Source organism: Oncorhynchus nerka, linkage group LG5 (assembly GCF_034236695.1).
Source record: "Oncorhynchus nerka isolate Pitt River linkage group LG5, Oner_Uvic_2.0, whole genome shotgun sequence".
Lineage (NCBI taxonomy): Eukaryota > Metazoa > Chordata > Actinopteri > Salmoniformes > Salmonidae > Oncorhynchus > Oncorhynchus nerka.
Window position 1 is genome coordinate 20,366,827 of NC_088400.1, and position 24,255 is coordinate 20,391,081.

Below are 24,255 nucleotides of genomic sequence, written 5' to 3' on the forward strand. Positions count from 1 at the left end.
CGGTACCGTCAGTACAGTAGCCTACAGTAACGTCAGTATGGTAACTTCAGTACAGTAGCCTAAGGTAATGTCAGTACAGTAGCCTACGGTAACGTCAGTATGGTAATGTCAGTACAGTAGCTACGGCACGTCAGTACAGTATGGTAATGTCAGTATGGTAATTTCAGTACAGTAGTCTACGGTACCGTCAGTACAGTAGCCTATGGTAACGTCAGTATGGTAACTTCAGTACAGTAGCCTATGGTAACGTCAGTATGGTAACTTCAGTATGGTAATTTCAGTACAGTAGGTAACGTCAGTATGGTAACTTCAGTACAGTAGCCTATGGTAACGTCAGTATGGTAACTTCAGTACAGTAGCCTAATGTCAGTACGGTAACGTCAGTATGGTAATTTCAGTACAGTAGCCTACGGTAACGTCAGTATGGTAATTTCAGTACAGTAGTGGGTAATCAGTACAGTAGTCTACAGTAGCGGTAACGTCAGTATGGTAACTTCAGTACAGTAGCTTACGGTAATGTCAGTACAGTAGCCTAGTACAGTAGCCTACGTAACGTCAGTATGGTAATTTCAGTACAGTAGCCTACGGTACCGTCAGTACAGTAGCCTACGGTAACGTCAGTATGGTAACTTCAGTACAGTAGCCTACGGTAATGTCAGTACAGTAGCCTCACGGTAACGTCAGTATGGTAATGTCAGTACAGTAGCCTACGGCAACGTCCAGTATGGTAATGTCAGTATGGTAATTTCAGTACAGTAGTCTACGGTACCGTCAGTACAGTAGCCTATGGTAACGTCAGTATGGTAACTTCAGTACAGTAGCCTACGGTAACGTCAGTATGGTAACTTCAGTACAGTAGCCTATGGTAACGTCAGTATGGTAATTTCAGTACAGTAGTACAGTACCTATGGTAACATCAGTCAGTACAGTAGCCTATGGTAACGTCAGTATGGTAACTTCAGTACAGTAGCCCCGTCAGTACAGTAGCCTGTTAATGCCAGTATGCGTCAGTATGGTAACTTCAGTACAGTAGCTTACGGTAATGTCAGTACAGTAGCCTACGGTAACGTCAGTATGGTAATTTCAGTACAGTAGCCTACGGTACCGTCAGTACAGTAGCCTACAGTAACGTCAGTATGGTAACTTCAGTACAGTAGCCTACGGTAATGTCAGTACAGTAGCCTACGGTAACGTCAGTATGGTAATGTCAGTACAGTAGCCTACGGCACCGTCAGTATGGTAATGTCAGTATGGTAATTTCAGTACAGTAGTCTACGGTACCGTCAGTACAGTAGCCTATGGTAACGTCAGTATGGTAACTTCAGTACAGTAGCCTACGGTAACGTCAGTATGGTAACTTCAGTACAGTAGCCTATGGTAACGTCAGTATGGTAATTTCAGTACAGTAGTCTACGGTACCGTCAGTACAGTAGCCTATGGTAACGTCAGTATGGTAACTTCAGTACAGTAGCCTACGGTAACGTCAGTATGGTAACTTCAGTACAGTAGCTTACGGTAATGTCAGTACAGTAACCTACGGTAACGTCAGTATGGTAATTTCAGTACAGTAGCCTACGGTACCGTCAGTACAGTAGCCTACGGTAACGTCAGTATGGTAACTTCAGTACAGTAGCTTACGGTAATGTCAGTACAGTAGCCTACGGTAACGTCAGTATGGTAATTTCAGTACAGTAGCCTACGGTACCGTCAGTACAGTAGCCTACGGTAACGTCAGTATGGTAACTTCAGTACAGTAGCCTACGGTAATGTCAGTACAGTAGCCTACGGTAACGTCAGTATGGTAATGTCAGTACAGTAGCCTACGGCACCGTCAGTATGGTAATGTCAGTATGGTAATTTCAGTATAGTAGTCAGTAGCCTATGGTAACGTCAGTACCGTAACAGTACAGTAGCCTATGGTAACGTCAGTATGGTAACTTCAGTACAGTAGCCTATGGTAACGTCAGTATGGTAATTTCAGTACAGTAGTCTACGGTACCGTCAGTACAGTAGCCTATGGTAACGTCAGTATGGTAACTTCAGTACAGTAGCCTACGGTAACGTCAGTATGGTAACTTCAGTACAGTAGCTTACGGTAATGTCAGTACAGTAGCCTACGGTAACGTCAGTATGGTAATTTCAGTACAGTAGCCTACGGTACCGTCAGTACAGTAGCCTACGGTAACGTCAGTATGGTAACTTCAGTACAGTAGCCTACGGTAATGTCAGTACAGTAGCCTACGGTAACGTCAGTATGGTAATGTCAGTACAGTAGCCTACGGCACCGTCAGTATGGTAATGTCAGTATGGTAATGTCAGTACAGTAGCCTAAGGTACTGTCAGTACAGTAGCCTACGGTAACGTCAGTATGGTAATTTCAGTACAGTAGCCTACGGCACCGTCAGTATGGTAATGTCAGTATGGTAATTTCAGTACAGTAGCCTACGGTACGTCAGTACAGTAGCCTAATGTCAGTATGGTAATGTCAGTACAGTAGCCTACGGTAATGTCAGTACAGTAGCCTACGGTAACGTCAGTATGGTAATTTCAGTACAGTAGCCTACGGCAGTACAGTAGCGTCAGTACAGTAGCCTACGGCAGTATGGTAATGTCGTCAGTATGGTAATGTCAGTATGGTAATGTCAGTACAGTAGCCTAAGGTACTGTCAGTACAGTAGCCTACGGCACCGTCAGTACAGTAGTCTATGGTAACGTCAGTATGGTAATGTCAGTACAGTAGTCTATGGTAACGTCAGTATGGTAAGGTCAGTACAGTAGCCTATGTAACGACAGTAAAGTAGCCTATAGTAATGTCAGCACGGGAACGTCAGTACAGTAGCTATGGTAACATCAGTATGGTAACGTCAGTACAGTAGCCTATGGTAAAGTCAATACAGTAGCCTACGGTAACGTCAGTATGGTAATTTCAGTACAGTAGCCTACGGTAAGTCCGTACAGTATCCTATGGTAACGTCAGTATGGTCATTTCAGTACAGTAGCCTACGGTACCGTCAGTACAGTAGCATATGGTAATGTCAATACAGTAGCCTACGGTAACGTCAGTATGGTAACTTCAGTACAGTAGCCTACGGTAATGTCAGTACAGTAGCCTACGTTAACGTCAGTATGGTAATTTCAGTACAGTAGCCTACGGTAATGTCAGTACAGTAGCCTACGGTAACGTCAGTATGGTAATTTCAGTACAGTAGCCTACGGCACCGTCAGTACAGTAGCCTACGGCACCGTCAGCATGGTGATGTCAGTATGGTAATGTCAGTATGGTAATGTCAGTACAGTAGCCTAAGGTACCGTCAGTACAGTAGCCTACGGCACCGTCAGTACAGTAGTCTATGGTAACGTCAGTATGGTAATGTCAATACAGTAGCCTATGGTAAGGTCAGTACAGTAGCCTATGTAACGACAGTAAAGTAGCCTATAGTAATGTCAGCACGGGAACGTCAGTACAGTAGCTATGGTAACGGCAGCATGGGAACGTCAGTAGAGTAGCTATGGTAACGTCAGTATGGTAGCCTACGGTAACATCAGTATGGTAGACTATGGTACCGTTAGCACAGTACCCCATGGTAATGTCAGTACAGTAGCCTACGGTAACGTCAATACAGTAGCCTATGGTAACGTCAGTATGGTAACGTCAGTACAGTTGCCTATGGTAACGTCAGTATGGTAATGTCAGTATGATAACGTCAGTACAGTTGCCTATGGTAATGGCAGTACAGTTGCCTATGGTAACGTCAGTATGGTAATGTCAGTATGGTAATGTCAGTACAGTTGCCTATGGTAACGTCAGTATGGTAATGTCAGTATGGTAACGTCAGTACAGTTGCCTATGGTAATGTCAGTACAGTTGCCTATGGTAACGTCAGTATGGTAATGTCAGTATGGTAACGTCAGTACAGTTGCCTATGGTAATGTCAGTATGGTAACATCAGTATGGTAATGTCAGTAGAGTAGCCTATGGTAACTTCAGTACAGTAGCCTACGGTAATGTCAGTACAGTAGCCCATGTTAATGTCAGTATGGGAACGTCAGTACAGTAGCCTACGGCACCGTCAGTATGGTAATGTCAGTATGGTAATGTCAGTACAGTAGCCTACGGTAATGTCAGTACAGTAGCCTACGGTAACGTCAGTATGGTAATTTCAGTACAGTAGCCTACGGTACCGTCAGTACAGTAGCCTACGGTAACGTCAGTATGGTAACTTCAGTACAGTAGCCTACGGTAATGTCAGTACAGTACCCTACGGCACCGTCAGTATGGTAATGTCAGTATGGTAACGTCAGTACAGTGGCCTACGGTACCGTCAGTACAGTAGCCTATGGTAACGTCAGTATGGTAACTTCAGTACAGTAGCCTACGGTAACGTCAGTATGGTAACTTCAGTACAGTAGCCTACGGTAATGTCAGTACAGTAGCCTACGGTAACGTCAGTATGGTAATTTCAGTACAGTAGCCTACGGTAACGTCAGTACAGTAGCCTACGGTAACGTCAGTATGGTAACTTCAGTACAGTAGCCTACGGCACTGTCAGTATGGTATTGTCAGTATGGTAATGTCAGTACAGTAGCCTAAGGTACTGTCAGTACAGTAGCCTACGGTAACGTCAGTATGGTAATTTCAGTACAGTAGCCTACGGCACCGTCAGTACAGTAGCCTACGGCACCGTCAGTATGGTAATGTCAGTATGGTAATGTCAGTACAGTAGCCTACGGTAATGTCAGTACAGTAGCCTACGGTAACGTCAGTATGGTAATTTCAGTACAGTAGCCTACGGCACCGTCAGTACAGTAGCCTACGGCACCGTCAGTATGGTAATGTCAGTATGGTAATGTCAGTATGGTAATGTCAGTACAGTAGCCTAAGGTACTGTCAGTACAGTAGCCTACGGCACCGTCAGAACAGTAGTCTATGGTAACGTCAGTATGGTAATGTCAATACAGTAGCCTATGGTAAGGTCAGTACAGTAGCCTATGTAACGACAGCATGGGAACGTCAGTAGAGTAGCTATGGTAACGTCAGTATGGTAGCCTACGGTAACATCAGTACGGTAGACTATGGTACCGTCAGCACAGTACCCCATGGTAATGTCAGTACAGTAGCCTACGTAGCCTATGTAACGACAGTAAAGTAGCCTATAGTAATGTCAGCACGGGAACGTCAGTACAGTAGCTATGGTAACGTCAGTATGGTAACGTCAGTACAGTAGCCTATGGTAACGTCAATACAGTAGCCTACGGTAACGTCAGTATGGTAACTTCAGTACAGTAGCCTACGGTAATGTCAGTACAGTAGCCTACGGTAACGTCAGTATGGTAATTTCAGTACAGTAGCCTACGGTAATGTCAGTACAGTAGCCTACGGTAACGTCAGTATGGTAATGTCAGTACAGTAGCCTACGGCACCGTCAGTATGGTAATGTCAGTATGGTAATTTCAGTACAGTAGTCTACGGTACCGTCAGTACAGTAGCCAATGGTAACGTCAGTATGGTAACTTCAGTACAGTAGCCTACGGTAACGTCAGAATGGTAACTTCAGTACAGTAGCCTATGGTAACGTCAGTACAGTAATTTCAGTACAGTAGTCTACGGTACCGTCAGTACAGTAGCCTACGGTAACGTCAGTACAGTAGCCTACGGTAACGTCAGTATGGTAATGTCAGTATGGTAACGTCAGTACAGTGGCATACGGTACCGTCAGTACAGTAGCCTATGGTAACGTCAGTATGGTAACTTCAGTACAGTAGCCTACGGTAACGTCAGTATGGTAACTTCAGTACAGTAGCCTACGGTAACGTCAGTACAGTAGCCTACGGTAACGTCAGTATGGTAACTTCAGTACAGTAGCCTACGGCACTGTCAGTATGGTAATGTCAGTATGGTAATGTCAGTACAGTAGCCTAAGGTACTGTCAGTACAGTAGCCTACGGTAACGTCAGTATGGTAATTTCAGTACAGTAGCCTACGGCACCGTCAGTATGGTAATGTCAGTATGGTAATGTCAGTACAGTAGCCTACGGTAATGTCAGTACAGTAGCCTACGGTAACGTCAGTATGGTAATTTCAGTACAGTAGCCTACGGCACCGTCAGTACAGTAGCCTACGGCACCGTCAGTATGGTAATGTCAGTATGGTAATGTCAGTATGGTAATGTCAGTACAGTAGCCTAAGGTACTGTCAGTACAGTAGCCTACGGCACCGTCAGTACAGTAGTCTATGGTAACGTCAGTATGGTAATGTCAATACAGTAGCCTATGGTAAGGTCAGTACAGTAGCCTATGTAACGACAGCATGGGAACGTCAGTAGAGTAGCTATGGTAACGTCAGTATGGTAGCCTACGGTAACATCAGTACGGTAGACTATGGTACCGTCAGCACAGTACCCCATGGTAATGTCAGTACAGTAGCCTACGTAGCCTATGTAACGACAGTAAAGTAGCCTATAGTAATGTCAGCACGGGAACGTCAGTACAGTAGCTATGGTAACATCAGTATGGTAACGTCAGTACAGTAGCCTATGGTAACGTCAATACAGTAGCCTACGGTAACGTCAGTATGGTAACTTCAGTACAGTAGCCTACGGTAATGTCAGTACAGTAGCCTACGGTAACGTCAGTATGGTAATGTCAGTACAGTAGCCTACGGCACCGTCAGTATGGTAATGTCAGTATGGTAATTTCAGTACAGTAGTCTACGGTACCGTCAGTACAGTAGCCTATGGTAACGTCAGTATGGTAACTTCAGTACAGTAGCCTACGGTAACGTCAGAATGGTAACTTCAGTACAGTAGCCTATGGTAACGTCAGTATGGTAATTTCAGTACAGTAGTCTACGGTACCGTCAGTACAGTAGCCTACGGTAACGTCAGTACAGTAGCCTACGGCAACGTCAGTATGGTAATGTCAGTACAGTAGCCTACGGCACCGTCAGTATGGTAATGTCAGTATGGTAATGTCAGTACAGTAGCCTAACGTACTGTCAGTACAGTAGCCTACGGTAACGTCAGTATGGTTATTTCAGTACAGTAGCCTACGGCACCGTCAGTACAGTAGCCTACGGCACCGTCAGTATGGTAATGTCAGTATGGTAATGTCAGTACAGTAGCCTAAGGTACTGTCAGTACAGTAGCCTACGGCACCGTCAGTACAGTAGTCTATGGTAACGTCAGTATGGTAATGTCAGTACAGTAGTCTATGGTAACGTCAGTATGGTAATGTCAATACAGTAGCCTATGGTAAGGTCAGTACAGTAGCCTACGGTAACGTCAGTATGGTAATTTCAGTACAGTAGCCTACGGTAAGTCCGTACAGTAGCCTACGGTAACGTCAGTATGGTCATTTCAGTACAGTAGCCTACGGTACCGTCAGTACAGTAGCATATGGTAATGTCAATACAGTAGCCTACGGTAACGTCAGTATGGTAACTTCAGTACAGTAGCCTACGGTAATGTCAGTACAGTAGCCTACGGTAACGTCAGTATGGTAATTTCAGTACAGTAGCCTACGGTAATGTCAGTACAGTAGCCTACGGTAACGTCAGTATGGTAATGTCAGTACAGTAGCCTACGGCACCGTCAGTATGGAAATATCAGTATGGTAACGTCAGTACAGTGGCCTACGGTACCGTCAGTACAGTAGCCTACGGCACCGTCAGTACAGTAGTCTATGGTAACGTCAGTATGGTAATGTCAATACAGTAGCCTATGGTAAGGTCAGTACAGTAGCCTATGTAACGACAGTAAAGTAGCCTATAGTAATGTCAGCACGGGAACGTCAGTACAGTAGCTATGGTAACGGCAGCATGGGAACGTCAGTAGAGTAGCTATGGTAACGTCAGTATGGTAGCCTACGGTAACATCAGTATGGTAGACTATGGTACCGTTAGCACAGTACCCCATGGTAATGTCAGTACAGTAGCCTACGGTAACGTCAGTATGGTAACGTCAGTACAGTAGCCTATGGTAACGTCAATACAGTAGCCTACGGTAATGTCAATAGAGTAGCCTACGGTAACGTCAATACAGTAGCCTATGGTAACGTCAGTATGGTAACGTCAGTACAGTTGCCTATGGTAACGTCAGTATGGTAATTTCAGTACAGTAGTCTACGGTACCGTCAGTACAGTACCCTATGGTAACGTCAGTATGGTAACTTCAGTACAGTAGCCTACGGTAACGTCAGTATGGTAACTTCAGTACAGTAGCCTACGGTAACGTCAGTATGGTAATGTCAGTACAGTAGCAGTAGCCTACGGTAACGTCAGTATGGTAATTTCAGTACAGTAGCCTACGGTAATGTCAGTACAGTAGCCTACGGTAACATCAGTATGGTAACTTCAGTACAGTAGCCTACGGTAATGTCAGTACAGTAGCCTACGGTAACGTCAGTACAGTAGCCTACGGTAACGTCAGTATGGTAATGTCAGTACAGTAGCCTACGGCACCGTCAGTATGGTAATGTCAGTATGGTAATTTCAGTACAGTAGCCTACGGTACCGTCAGTACAGTAGCCTACGGTAACGTCAGTATGGTAACTTCAGTACAGTAGCCTACGGTAATGTCAGTACAGTAGCCTACGGTAACGTCAGTATGGTAATGTCAGTACAGTAGCCTACGGCACCGTCAGTATGGTAATATCAGTATGGTAACGTCAGTACAGTGGCCTACGGTACCGTCAGTACAGTAGCCTACGGTAACGTCAGTATGGTAATTTCAGTACAGTAGTCTACGGTACCGTCAGTACAGTGGCCTATGGTAACGTCAGTATGGTAATTTCAGTACAGTGGTCTACGGTACCGTCAGTACAGTAGCCTATGGTAACGTCAGTATGGTAACTTCAGTACAGTAGCCTACGGTAACGTCAGTATGGTAACTTCAGTACAGTAGCCTATGGTAACGTCAGTATGGTAATTTCAGTACAGTAGTCTATGGTAACGTCAGTACAGTAGCCTATGGTAACGTCAGTATGGTAACTTCAGTACAGTAGCCTACGGTAATGTCAGTACAGTAGCCTACGGTAACGTCAGTATGGTAATTTCAGTACAGTATCCTATGGTACCGTCAGTACAGTAGCCTATGGTAATGTCAATACAGTAGCCTACGGTAACGTCAGTATGGTAACTTCAGTACAGTAGCCTACGGTAATGTCAGTACAGTAGCCTACGGTAACGTCAGTATGGTAATTTCAGTACAGTAGCCTACGGCACCGTCAGTACAGTAGCCTACGGCACCGTCAGCATGGTAATGTCAGTATGGTAATGTCAGTATGGTAATGTCAGTACAGTAGCCTACGGCACCGTCAGTACAGTAGTCTATGGTAACGTCAGTATGGTAATGTCAATACAGTAGCCTATGGTAAGGTCAGTACAGTAGCCTATGTAACGACAGTAAAGTAGCCTATAGTAATGTCAGCACGGGAACGTCAGTACAGTAGCTATGGTAACGGAAGCATGGGAACGTCAGTAGAGTAGCTATGGTAACGTCAGTATGGTAGCCTACGGTAACATCAGTATGGTAGACTATTGTACCGTTAGCACAGTACCCCATGGTAATGTCAGTACAGTAGCCTACGGTAACGTCAGTATGGTAACGTCAGTACAGTAGCCTATGGTAACGTCAATACAGTAGCCCACGGTAATGTCAATAGAGTAGCCTACGGTAACGTCAATACAGTAGCCTATGGTAACGTCAGTATGGTAACGTCAGTACAGTTGCCTATGGTAACGTCAGTATGGTAATGTCAGTATGATAACGTCAGTACAGTTGCCTATGGTAATGGCAGTACAGTTGCCTATGGTAACGTCAGTATGGTAATGTCAGTATGGTAACGTCAGTACAGGTGCCTATGGTAATGTCAGTACAGTTGCCTATGGTAACGTCAGTATGGTAATGTCAGTATGGTAACGTCAGTACAGTTGCCTATGGTAATGTCAGTACAGTTGCCTATGGTAACGTCAGTACAGTAGCCTATGGTAACGTCAGTATGGTAACTTCAGTACAGTAGCCTACGGTAATGTCAGTACAGTAGCCTACGGTAACGTCAGTATGGTAATTTCAGTACAGTATCCTATGGTACCGTCAGTACAGTAGCCTATGGTAATGTCAATACAGTAGCCTACGGTAACGTCAGTATGGTAACTTCAGTACAGTAGCCTACGGTAATGTCAGTACAGTAGCCTACGGTAACGTCAGTATGGTAATTTCAGTACAGTAGCCTACGGCACCGTCAGTACAGTAGCCTACGGCACCGTCAGCATGGTAATGTCAGTATGGTAATGTCAGTATGGTAATGTCAGTACAGTAGCCTACGGCACCGTCAGTACAGTAGTCTATGGTAACGTCAGTATGGTAATGTCAATACAGTAGCCTATGGTAAGGTCAGTACAGTAGCCTATGTAACGACAGTAAAGTAGCCTATAGTAATGTCAGCACGGGAACGTCAGTACAGTAGCTATGGTAACGGAAGCATGGGAACGTCAGTAGAGTAGCTATGGTAACGTCAGTATGGTAGCCTACGGTAACATCAGTATGGTAGACTATTGTACCGTTAGCACAGTACCCCATGGTAATGTCAGTACAGTAGCCTACGGTAACGTCAGTATGGTAACGTCAGTACAGTAGCCCACAGTAATGTCAATAGAGTAGCCTACGGTAACGTCAATACAGTAGCCTATGGTAACGTCAGTATGGTAACGTCGTGATAGCCAGTACAGTTGCCTATGGTAACGTACAGTATGGTAATGTCAGTATGATAATGTCAGTATGGTACAGTACAGGTGCCTATGGTAATGGCAGTACAGTTGCCTATGGTAACGTCAGTATGGTAATGTCAGTATGGTAACGTCAGTACAGGTGCCTATGGTAATGTCAGTACAGTTGCCTATGGTAACGTCAGTATGGTAATGTCAGTATGGTAACGTCAGTACAGGTGCCTATGGTAATGTCAGTACAGTTGCCTATGGTAACGTCAGTATGGTAATGTCAGTATGGTAACGTCAGTACAGTTGCCTATGGTAATGTCAGTATGGTAACATCAGTATGGTAATGTCAGTAGAGTAGCCTATGGTAACGTCAGTACAGTAGCCTATGGTAATGTCAGTACAGTAGCCCATGTTAATGTCAGTATGGGAACGTCAGTACATTAGCTATGTTAACATCAGTAGCCTATAGTAAAGTCAGTATGGTAACGACAATACAGTAGCCTATGGTAACGTCAGTATGGGAACGTTAGTACAGTAGCCTATGGTAACGTCAGTACAGTAGCCTATGGTAACGTCAGTATGGGAACGTTAGTACAGTAGCCTATGGTAACGTCAGTACAGTAGCCTATGGTAATGTCAGTATGGGAATGTTAGTACAGTAGCCTATGGTAACGTCAGAATGGTAATGTAAGTACAGTAGCCTATGGTAACGTCAGTATAGAAGCCTATGGTAATGTCAGTACAGTAGACAATGGTAACGTCAGTATATTAGCCTATGGTAATGTCAGTATGGTAATGTAGGCACAGTAGCATATGGTACCGTCAGTACAGTACCCTAATGAAACATCAGTATGGTAATGTAAGCACAGTAGCCTATGGTAATGTCAGTACAGTAGCCTTTGGTAATGTCAGTATGGGATCGTCAGTACAATAGCTATGGTAACGTCAGTTAAGTAGCCTACGGCAACGTCAGTATGGTAATGTCAGTACAGTAGCCTATGGTAACGTCAGTATGGTAACGTCAGTACAGTTGCCTATGGTAACGTCAGTATGGTAATGTCAGTACAGTAGCCTATGGTAACGTCAGTACAGTAGCCTGTTAATGTCAGAACAGTAGACTATGGTAATGTCAGTACAGTAGCCTACGGTAACGTCAGTACAGTAGCCTATGGTAACGTCAATATGGTAACGTCAGTATGGTAACGTCAGTACAGTAGCCTACAGTAACATCAGTACAGTAGCCTATGGTAACGTCAGTATGGGAATGTCAGTACAAAAGCCTATGGTATGTCAGTATCTTTATCTTTATCTTACTTCCGGCGCCGACTGAGATGGCCGCCTCGCTTCGCGTTCCTAGGAAACTATGCAGTTTTTTGTTTTTTTACGTGTTATTTCTTACATTAGTACCCCAGGTCATCTTAGGTTTCATTACATACAGTCGAGAAGAACTACTGAATATAAGATCAGCGTCAACTCACCATCAGTACGACCAAGAATATGTTTTCCGCGACGCGGATCCGGTGTTCTGCCTTACAAACAGGACAACGGAATGGATCGCATGCAGCGACCCAAGGAAACGACTCCGAAAAAGAGGGAAACGAGGCGGTGTTCTGGTCAGACTCCGAAAAAGGGCACATCGCGCACCACTCCCCAGCATTCTTCTTGCCAATGTCCAGTCTCTTGACAACAAGGTTGACGAAATCCGAGCAAGGGTAGCATTCCAGAGGGACATCAGAGACTGCAACGTTCTCTGCTTCACGGAAACATGGCTTACTGGGAAGACGCTATCCGATGCGGTGCAGCCAACGGGTTTCTCCACGCATCGCGCCGACAGAAACAAACATCTTTCTGGTAAGAAGAGTGGCGGGCGTATGCCTCATGACTAACGAGACATGGTGTGATGAAGGAAACATACAGGAACTCAAATCCTTCTGTTCACCTGATTTAGAATTCCTCACAATCAAATGTAGACCGCATTATCTTCCAAGAGAATTCTCTTCGATTATAATCACAGCCGTATATATCCCCCAAGCAGAAACATCGATGGCTCTGAACGAACTTTATTTAACTCTTTGCAAACTGGAAACCATTTATCCGGAGGCTGCATTCATTGTAGCTGGGGATTTTAACAAAGCTAATCTGAAAACAAGACTCCCTAAATTTTATCAGCATATCGATTGCGCAACCAGGGGTGGTAAAACCTTGGATCATTGTTACTCTAACTTCCGCGACGCATATAAGGCCCTGCCCCGCCCCCCTTTCGGAAAAGCTGACCATGACTCCATTTTGCTGATCCCTGCCTACAGGCAGAAACTAAAACAAGAGGCTCCCACGCTGAGGTCTGTCCAACGCTGGTCAGACCAAGCTGACTCCACACTCCAAGACTGCTTCCATCACGTGGACTGGGACATGTTTCGTATTGCGTCAGATGGAAATATTGACGAATACGCTGATTCGGTGTGCGAGTTCATTAGAACGTGCGTCGAAGATGTCGTTCCCATAGCAACGATAAAAACATTCCCAAACCAGAAATCGTGGATTGATGGCAGCATTCGCGTGAAACTGAAAGCGCGAACCACTGCTTTTAATCAGGGCAAGGTGTCTGGTAACATGTCCGAATATAAACAATGCAGCTATTCCCTCCGCAAGGCTATTAAACAAGCTAAGCGTCAGTACAGAGACAAAGTGGAATCTCAATTCAATGGCTCAGACACAAGAGGCACGTGGCAGGGTCTACAGTCAATCACGGACTACAAGAAGAAACCCAGCCCAGTAACGGACCAGGATGTCTTGCTCCCAGGCAGACTAAATAACTTTTTTGCCCGCTTTGAGGACAATACAGTGCCACTGACACTGCCTGCAACGAAAACATGCGGTCTCTCCTTCACTGCAGCCGAGGTGAGTAAGACATTTAAACGTGTTAACCCTCGCAAGGCTGCAGGCCCAGACGGCATCCCCAGCCGCGCCCTCAGAGCATGCGCAGACCAGCTGGCCGGTGTGTTTACGGACATATTCAATCAATCCCTATACCAGTCTGCTGTTCCCACATGCTTCAAGAGGGCCACCATTGTTCCTGTTCCCAAGAAAGCTAAGGTAACTGAGCTAAACGACTACCGCCCCGTAGCACTCACTTCCGTCATCATGAAGTGCTTTGAGAGACTAGTCAAGGACCATATCACCTCCACCCTACCTGACACCCTAGACCCACTCCAATTTGCTTACCGCCCAAATAGGTCCACAGACGATGCAATCTCAACCACACTGCACACTGCCCTAACCCACCTGGACAAGAGGAATACCTATGTGAGAATGCTGTTCATCGACTACAGCTCGGCATTCAACACCATAGTACCCTCCAAGCTCGTCATCAAGCTCGAGACCCTGGGTCTCGACCCCGCCCTGTGCAACTGGGTACTGGACTTCCTGACGGGCCGCCCACAGGTGGTGAGGGTAGGCAACAACATCTCCTCCCCGCTGATCCTCAACACGGGGGCCCAACAAGGGTGCGTTCTGAGCCCTCTCCTGTACTCCCTGTTCACCCACGACTGCGTGGCCACGCACGCCTCCAACTCAATCATCAAGTTTGCGGACGACACAACAGTGGTAGGCTTGATTACCAACAACGACGAGACGGCCTACAGGGAGGAGGTGAGGGCCCTCGGAGTGTGGTGTCAGGAAAATAACCTCACACTCAACGTCAACAAAACTAAGGAGATGATTGTGGACTTCAGGAAACAGCAGAGGGAACACCCCTATCCACATCGATGGATCAGTAGTGGAGAGGGTAGCAAGTTTCAAGTTCCTTCGGCATACACATCACAGACAAACTGAATTGGTCCACTCACACTGACAGCGTCGTGAAGAAGGCGCAGCAGCGCCTCTTCAACCTCAGGAGGCTGAAGAAATTCGGCTTGTCACCAAAAGCACTCACAAACTTCTACAGATGCACAATCGAGAGCATCCTGGCGGGTTGTATCACCGCCTGGTACGGCAACTGCTCCGCCCTCAACCGTAAGGCTCTCCAGAGGGTAGTGAGGTCTGCACAACGCATCACCGGGGGCAAACTACCTGCCCTCCAGGACACCTACACCACCCGATGTTACAGGAAGGCCATAAAGATCATCAAGGACATCAACCACCCGAACCACTGCCTGTTCACCCCGCTATCATCCAGAAGGCGAGGTCAGTACAGGTGCATCAAAGCTGGGACCGAGAGACTGAAAAACAGCTTCTATCTCAAGGCTATCAGACTGTTAAACAGCCACCACTAACATTGAGTGGCTGCTGCCAACACACTGTCATTGACACTGACCCAACTCCAGTCACTTTAATAATGGGAATTGATGGGAAATTATGTAAATATATCACTAGCCACTTTAAACAATGCTACCTTATATAATGTTACTTACCCTACATTATTCATCTCATATGCATACGTATATACTGTACTCTAGATCATCGACTGCATCCTTATGTCACTAGCCACTTTAACTATGCCACTTTGTTTACTTTGTCTACATACTCATCTCATATGTATATACTGTACTCGATACCATCTACTGTATGCTGCTCTGTACCATCACTCATTCATATATCCTTATGTACATATTCCTTATCCCCTTACACTGTGTATAAGACAGTAGTTTTGGAATTGTTAGTTAGATTAATTGTTGGTTATCACTGCATTGTCGGAACTAGAAGCACAAGCATTTCGCTACACTCGCATTAACATCTGCTAACCATGTGTATGTGACAAATAAAATGTGATTTGATTTGATTTGATAACGTCAGTACAGTAGCCTATTGTATTGTCAGTAAAGTCCACGGCCACTAGGAGCACCGCCTCTGGGTGAGTGTTTTCTTGTTTGCTTATGGCAGAATACAGCTCATTGAGTGCGTCTTAGTGCCAGCCTCAGTCTGTGGTTGTATGTAGACAGCTATGAAAAATACAGATGAAAACTCTAGGTAGATAGTGTGGTCTACAGCTTATCATGAGATACTCTACCTCAGGCGAAACTTTGAGACTTTCTTAGATATTGTGCACAAGCTGTTATTTACAACAATACATAGTCCGCCGCCCCTTGTCTTACCAGACGCCGCTGTTCTATCCTGCCGATACAGTATATAACCAACTGTATGTTGATAATGTCGTCGTTCAGCCACGACTCCGTGAAGCATAAGATATTACAGTTTTGAATGTCCCTTCGGTCATCGATTTTATTTTCCAAAGATTTTCTAGCAGAATGGAAGTGGGGGTTTGTTTGATTTGATCACCTATGAATTCTCAGAAGGCAGCCCGCCCTCCTGCCTCTTTTTCTCAGCCTTCTCTTCACCCAAATGATGTGGCTCTGGGCCTGTTCCTGGGAAAACAGTATGTCATTCACGTCGGGCTTGTCGGACTCGTTAAAGGAAAAATGGATTCTTCCAGATCGTGGAGAGTAATCGCAGTTCTGATGTCCAGAGGTTATTTTCGGTCATAAGAGCAACATTATATACAAAATAAGTTTTAAAAAATAAGATACAAACAATGCAAAGAACCCAACAAAAACACACAATTGGATAGGAACAAGTAAAACATCAGCCTTCTTCTCCAGCGCCATCTTGGCAATGGGCATTGATTTCACAGAGTTCGCATCAATGTAAATTCTACTTTATGTCTCACTCTGAAGAGGTATTCGGAGTGGGTACTGGCCTAGGCACTGCACTTAGGGTGGGCTCAGCTGAGAAATGTGATTCTGTGCCAGGCAGTCTATAAGCCCCTTCTGCACCGAAGTTTGCCGGGGCGAGCTAGTCTTGCTTAGGGATCTGACTGCAGCTCACCAATCTAATCCCTTTTGATATGATAACAGTGGACACCTTTTTCAAGATTAGAAATCAGGATCCTGGATGGACCCAAACATTAAAAAGTTTTAACGAAGGAAAAAATGAGAGGGAGAGGTCTTGACAATTGTCATCAGATTACACAGGGGTTGTTGTTTTGGGAACGAGGAAAGGACTCTCCAGTGGATAAGGACCTAAAAGTTTCAGTTGAAAACCTGCGCATGTGTACACTTCCATTCCAAGAATGTATACGGAGTTAACAATGAACCTAGGCCTACATCAGACCCATTCTGAGAATTGAGAGTGTTAGAGAGAAGACAATTGGATTTCTTTATAACCACAAACATGTTTCATCCTAACAATTTAAGTGGTTGAGACAACTCAAGGTGTCATGGTGGCTACTAAGCTGTTAAACATGAACTCTAACTGAGCTGCAGCTCAATGATAACTAAGCCGTGGACAGACTATAGCCTCACCTATCCCAAAATGCCTGTCCTTCCTCCCTCCCTCCCTCCTCACCCATTGTGAATCATTTATAGAAAAACAAACTAACTGCACATCCCTGGCATGCATCAGGGCCTGTATACACTAAGATTTGTTCCTCATACTGTAGATCATAATGCATTAGATCACATGGACAGGATGGGAACTGATCCTTGATCAGCATGCCTACTCAGATGCTTTGTGAGTACATACGGCCCTGGTGTAGTGAGGCAAAAGAGCTGTATGTGTGTGTTATGGGAAAAAAGCCTATTAAGTCCTAAACAGGTTAGAGGTGAAGATGGAGGACACAATACAACAGGGGGCTTTGGTAAAACTGACAGGCAACCAGAGGGCTTCTTTTAGTGACACACACTTGCGACTTTGTCACGTGGAAAATACATTAACAATATGAGAACATAAGGACAACAACATGAGAACGGTATGTTATCCAGCGATATGACAGAGCCGTGATCAGAAAGTTAATGCAAGGAAACTCTGGTGCTATATGGCCTAGGTATAGTCTATATTAACTTGAAGTCTTCAAACAGATGCTAATGATGATGAGACTGAAGTAGTCGCCTAAATTCTCATCACAGCAAAAATGGCTTGGGGGTAGAAGCTGCAAAGATGGATATGATCAATAATGACATTTTTCATTTTATGTTTTACTTCAATATCGTCTTGAGACAATGCTGAGCATTCTTCTGGTTCTGGCTATGTTTATTTGACCATTCTCGATCATCTTCAACAGTAATTCACCATCAGTAGGCTCATTTTAACAGGTGCAACAGTCACAGGACAGACTCACCTACTTTAAACTGCGACGTTTTGTCATTGGGGTCTGCGTGGTCTTCCACCAGCATCATGTGGAGGATACCGAAGGAGTTCTGTATCCCGAAAATGGATCCATTACACCAGGTAGCAGCGAAAACAACTAACCAGCCGAACCCGCCCTCGGGTGGGACGAACCCGGGGCTCTGCCCTGGTGCCGAGGACTGAGACTGGGAATTCGGGGACACACCGGGTTTACTATCGAGACATCCAGCCTCTATTAGCTGGATAGTGCTGTCCTCGTGTGGGATCTTGCATTCGCCATCTCCCAGGTCCTGTCCCTGGTCCTCCTGTGCTTGCTGATTCTCCTGGTCTTGGGGAGAACCACCGTTGTGCGCCATTTCAGAGTCTGCAGTAGCCTCATCACAGTGTTCGGTCGGCGGCTCGCCGCTCAATGCTTCCTCCTTGGTCTGATTGTCTCCTATCCCGTTGATCCCCCCCTCATCCTGTCTAGTATAGGGGTTACTGTTGTGTTCTGGCTGCATCGCTCATGCATCAGATGGCGACAGTAGCCTACTGATTGACAAGGATTGTCTATAATAAAAACGAAGTCGGTTTCTTTCTGCTCTGCTCTTCCAAGAATAGTAGACAAAGTGAAGTCACTGCACCAATAGCAGTATCCGAACTGTCGCTATAAAATCGATTGTATGGTGAAAGGACAGGCACGTATTATTTATCATGGTATCAGATGTCCCCGTAGCCTATTTCTAGGGGAAATGATGACGCCAGAAAATATTTAACTTTTGCTTTCCTGCTCCGTGCAAAATGTAAATCAACCTAGGAAAACGTCTGCTGCTCGCCAATCTCGTGCTCCCGCTGCACGGAGTCTCTACTCTACATCGTGTAGCCTAATCTGTAAATAAATGAGTTTCGGCTCCTCCTCTTTCATTTGTTTAATTTTACATTGGAATATGTGGATCTATCGGCCGGGGGCTTTCAGGATCACCGTGTTAACACAGAAAGCAACCTTCATTCAACAAATTTGCCCCCGCCTCCACGACCTCGTCACCAATGGCCGAGCTCAGAGACGGGTTTAACATTCCTGAAGTGTGAGATTACGAAAATACTCGAATGTCGCCCCCACGCATTCTGCTGTCTCTGACAAACAATACTCAAACTACTTTGGAAAGCCCCGCCTCAACTCAGTGAATGACGTTGATGGAGTGAGTTTACAATTGTAGAAGACTACAGTTTATCGCGGAAAAGTGTCAATGTAACAATTTCTCGGCGCAACTTTGTATCCGGTGTATAGCAGCTGATTTAATTTCACTACGACATGTTACAGCCTTCTATTTTATCAGCAAATATGCACAGTTTACATCCCATACATCGGCGTTTTAGACCCGGATAAATAGCGTTTAGACGTTATTTACATCAAACGGTGAAGAACTGAGGCTTGAAAAGCAAGCTTCTATATTTGCATTCACACAGGCAGTCCCTGTTCACCTTTTTGACGTAATGGTTCATGTGTGGGTTTGATATTAGGATTTGGGTTCGAAACCCGGTCGGGTTGTTATCATTGACTCTACCCTTTAAAGGGGGCAATCAGCAGTTTTTATAAGTACCCAATATTCTTCAACAATATAACTTAAATGCCTAATGAGTTTAGTTCATACCCCACCAGAACCCCAAATATAAGTTTGTTTACACCAGGTAAATGTAAAATATATATATATATTTTAGCCTCAAAACATGGTTAAAATTAAACTACAATTTTGATATCATGGATGGTCAGTCTTTGCATCCACAACTCTATGAATTTAAGAGGTTACATTCCTCCAGGCCCATCTCTCAGCTTTTTACCAAAGCAGGTGCTTTTTTATTGTTTATATTCTACCATTATTTAACTAGGCAAGAACAAATTCTTATTTTCAATGACGGCCTAGGAACAATTGGTCAACTGCCTGTTCAGGGGCAGAACAGCTCGGGGGTTTGAACTTGCAACCTTCCGGTTACTAGTCCACTGCTCTAACCACTAGGCTACCCTGCCCTTACCACCCTAAACTTCCCTAAATTACACATTTTTAGCTACCACTTCCAAGTTTGAGCAAAATTAGGTATAGAATCACTGGTCTACAAATAGTTTTCCTTGCCAAACAATCGGCTTTGTGCAATTAAGATTAGTAGAGGAAGCCTCCCCACCGAACACACAACCAGACAATGATGGATTTCCTAGGATTTTCTACCTGCAGCAAACCTAGTGGATAATGGTGAAAACACTGGTATAAAAATAAAACAAATAACCAACCAAAACAACTGGCCCTAGTCATAGACTACAGCTGTGATCGTGTACAACTGTCCCTAGTCATAGACTACAGCTGTGATCGTGTACAACTGTCCCTAGTCATAGACTACAGCTGTGATCGTGTACAACTGGCCCTAGTCATAGACTACAGCTGTGATCGTGTACAACTGTCCCTAGTCATAGACTACAGCTCTGATCGTGTACAACTGTCCCTAGTCATAGACTACAGCTGTGATCGTGTACAACTGGCCCTAGTCATAGACTACAGCTGTGATCGTGTACAACTGTCCCTAGTCATAGACTACAGCTGTGACTACAGCTGTACAACTGTCCCTAGTCATAGACTACAGCTGTGATCGTGTACAACTGTCCCTAGTCATAGCTGTGACTACAGCTGTGACTGCTGTGATCAACTGTCCCTAGTCATAGACTACAGCTGTGACTGTGTACAACTGTCCCTAGTCATAGACTACAGCTGTGATCGTGTACAACTGGCCCTAGTCATAGACTACAGCTGTGATCGTGTACAACTGTCCCTAGTCATAGACTACAGCTGTGATCGTGTACAACTGTCCCTAGTCATAGACTACAGCTGTGATCGTGTACAACTGTCCCTAGTCATAGACTACAGCTGTGACCCAACTAGTCATAGACTACAGCTGTGATCGTGTACAACTGGCCCTAGTCATAGACTACAGCTGTGATCGTGTACAACTGTCCCTAGTCATAGACTACAGCTGTGACCGTGTACAACTGTCCCTAGTCATAGACTACAGCTGTGATCGTGTACAACTGTCCTTAGTCATAGACTACAGCTGTGATCGTGTACAACTGGCCCTAGTCATAGACTACAGCTGTGATCGTGTACAACTGTCCCTAGTCATAGACTACAGCTGTGATCGTGTACAACTGTCCCTAGTCATAGACTACAGCTGTGATCGTGTACAACTGGCCCTAGTCATAGACTACAGCTGTGATCGTGTACAACTGTCCCTAGTCATAGACTACAGCTGTGATCGTGTACAACTGTCCCTAGTCATAGACTACAGCTGTGATCGTGTACAACTGTCCCTAGTCATAGACTACAGCTGTGACTGTGTACAACTGTCCCTAGTCATAGACTACAGCTGTGATCGTGTACAACTGTCCCTAGTCATAGACTACAGCTGTGATCGTGTACAACTGTCCCTAGTCATAGACTACAGCTGTGACTGTGTACAACTGTCCCTAGTCATAGACTACAGCTGTGATCGTGTACAACTGTCCCTAGTCATAGACTACAGCTGTGATCGTGTACAACTGTCCCTAGTCATAGACTACAGCTGTGATCGTGTACAACTGTCCCTAGTCATAGACTACAGCTGTGACTGTGTACAACTGTCCCTAGTCATAGACTACAGCTGTGATCGTGTACAACTGTCCCTAGTCATAGACTACAGCTGTGACTGTGTACGTGTCACAACTGTCCCTAGTCATAGACTACAGCTGTGATGATCAACTGTCCCTAGTCATAGACTAAGCTGTGATCCAACTGTCCCTAGTCATAGACTACAGCTGTGATCGTGTACAACTGGCCCTAGTCATAGACTACAGCTGTGATCGTGTACAACTGTCCCTAGTCATAGACTACAGCTGTGATCGTGTACAACTGTCCCTAGTCATAGACTACAGCTGTGATCGTGTACAACTGGCCCTCCCTAGTCATAGAACTGTCCCTACAGCTGTGATCGTGTACAACTGTCCCATAGTCAGCTGTGAGACTGGCCCTAGTCAGCTGCTGATCGTGTACAACTGTCCCTAGTCTGACTACCTGTGACTACAACTGTCCCTAGTCATAGACTACAGCTGTGATCGTGTACAACTGGCCCTAGTCATAGACTACAGCTGTGATCGTGTACAACTGTCCCTAGTCATAGACTACAGCTGTGATCGTGTACAACTGTCCCTAGTCATAGACTACAGCTGTGACTGTGTACAACTGTCCCTAGTCATAGACTACAGCTGTGATCGTGTACAACTGTCCCTAGTCATAGACTACAGCTGTGATCGTGTACAACTGTCCCTAGTCATAGACTACAGACTACAGCTGTGATCGTGTACAACTGTCCCTAGTCATAGACTACAGCTGTCCCTAGTCATGACTGTGATCGTGTACAACTGTCCCATAGTCATGTCCCTAGTCACTACAGCTGTGATCGTGTACAACTGTCCCTAGTCATAGACTACAGCTGTGATCGTGTACAACTGTCCCTAGTCATAGACTACAGCTGTGATCGTGTACAACTGTCCCTAGTCATAGACTACAGCTGTGATCGTAGTCCCTAGTCATAGACTACAGCTGTGATCGTGTACAACTGGCCCTAGTCATAGACTACAGCTGTGATCGTGTACAACTGTCCCTAGTCATAGACTACAGCTGTGACCGTGTACAACTGTCCCTAGTCATAGACTACAGCTGTGATCGTGTACAACTGGCCCTAGTCATAGACTACAGCTGTGATCGTGTACAACTGTCCCTAGTCATAGACTACAGCTGTGACCGTGTACAACTGTCCCTAGTCATAGACTACAGCTGTGATCGTGTACAACTGTCCTTAGTCATAGACTACAGCTGTGATCGTGTACAACTGGCCCTAGTCATAGACTACAGCTGTGACCGTGTACAACTGTCCCTAGTCATAGACTACAGCTGTGATCGTGTACAACTGGCCCTAGTCATAGACTACAGCTGTGATCGTGTACAACTGTCCCTAGTCATAGACTACAGCTGTGATCGTGTACAACTGTCCCTAGTCATAGACTACAGCTGTGACCGTGTACAACTGTCCCTAGTCATAGACTGTGACCGTGTACAACTAGTCATCAGACTACAGCTGTGATCGTGTACAACTGGCCCTAGTCATAGACTACAGCTGTGATCGTGTACAACTGTCCCTAGTCATAGACTACAGCTGTGATCATGTACAACTGGCCCTAGTCATAGACTACAGCTGTGATCGTGTACAACTGTCCCTAGTCATAGACTACAGCTGTGACCGTGTACAACTGTCCCTAGTCATAGACTACAGCTGTGATCGTGTACAACTGGCTCTAGTCATAGACTACAGCTGTGATCGTGTACAACTGTCCCTAGTCATAGACTACAGCTGTGACCGTGTACAACTGTCCCTAGTCATAGACTACAGCTGTGATCGTGTACAACTGGCCCTAGTCATAGACTACAGCTGTGATCGTGTACAACTGTCCCTAGTCATAGACTACAGCTGTGATCGTGTACAACTGGCCCTAATCATTGACCACAGCTGTGATTGTGTGCAATAGTTAACTTTCACCATTGGATGGGGCCAATATGCCACAGTTGACACACAGGATGTGTTTAGTTGACAGTGTGTTTAGGATTGATTGACCAATCTCATGTTGGGAGATGGAGAAACCTCTCTTTAGCCAAATTAAGATTCTTGGTTAGCTGTGATTGAATTTATGTAGGCCTAATTAGGTCAATGTCGAGGTAGAAACAAGCTAGTGTCCGACATCCATGGGTCACATTCCTATGGATGTCTTGGAAAACATCTTAAGCCAATACCCAATAACATCCTGTCTTAATTGCTTTTGAAATGAACACCTCACCTGGCCTATCTCAGTGTATAGCTAAGCACCCTTTGTCCCTCGGGGTCGATACACTGTTGGGTGGCGTTGTTTAATAATCATATATTTCATCATTAGATCACTACATTATAAGATTTATCTCTGTGGGAGCATCATCCCACTCCTTTATGAGGCCTATAAATAAATGATTGAGGAGTTCTGTTTCTAGAACTTTCCCAGCGATTCACACATGTAAGGGCTCAAAGGTCAAGGGGCCCAGGAGAAGGTTGGTCAATGATTTCCTGTTGATTCTGGGATTCTTTAATTCCTCTGAGAGGTGGAGGCGGGTGATCCAGGCTCAAGAACACAGAGGAATGACTGGGACTGGGGGCGGGCGGGTGGTCTCCCAGCAGAGAAAAGACAGACTTTATGTAACCATATGGGGGAATTCTGGAGGCAGACATTTAATTTCATCAAGGCTGAATGATGCAGACTGGAACTGACTGAAAGAAAGAAGGTGAGAAAGAGAGGGTGAGATGGAGAGACACAGAGAGGGTTAGTGGGAGAGAGGGTGAGA

General features: G+C 45.1%; 1 protein-coding gene across 1 annotated transcript in view; it reads right to left on the reverse strand.

The window, feature by feature from the left end:
- Nucleotides 1–18,844, reverse strand: part of LOC115125812 (monocarboxylate transporter 8-like) — a 51,790-nt gene extending 32,946 nt beyond the window's left edge. Inside the window, exon 1 of the mRNA XM_065018436.1 lies at nt 17,826–18,844. Within this exon, the coding sequence (XP_064874508.1) occupies nt 17,826–18,333 (508 nt within the window). The 5' untranslated portion in view covers nt 18,334–18,844. The remainder of the gene's footprint in view (nt 1–17,825) is intronic.
- Between the last annotated feature and the right edge of the window lie 5,411 nt (nt 18,845–24,255).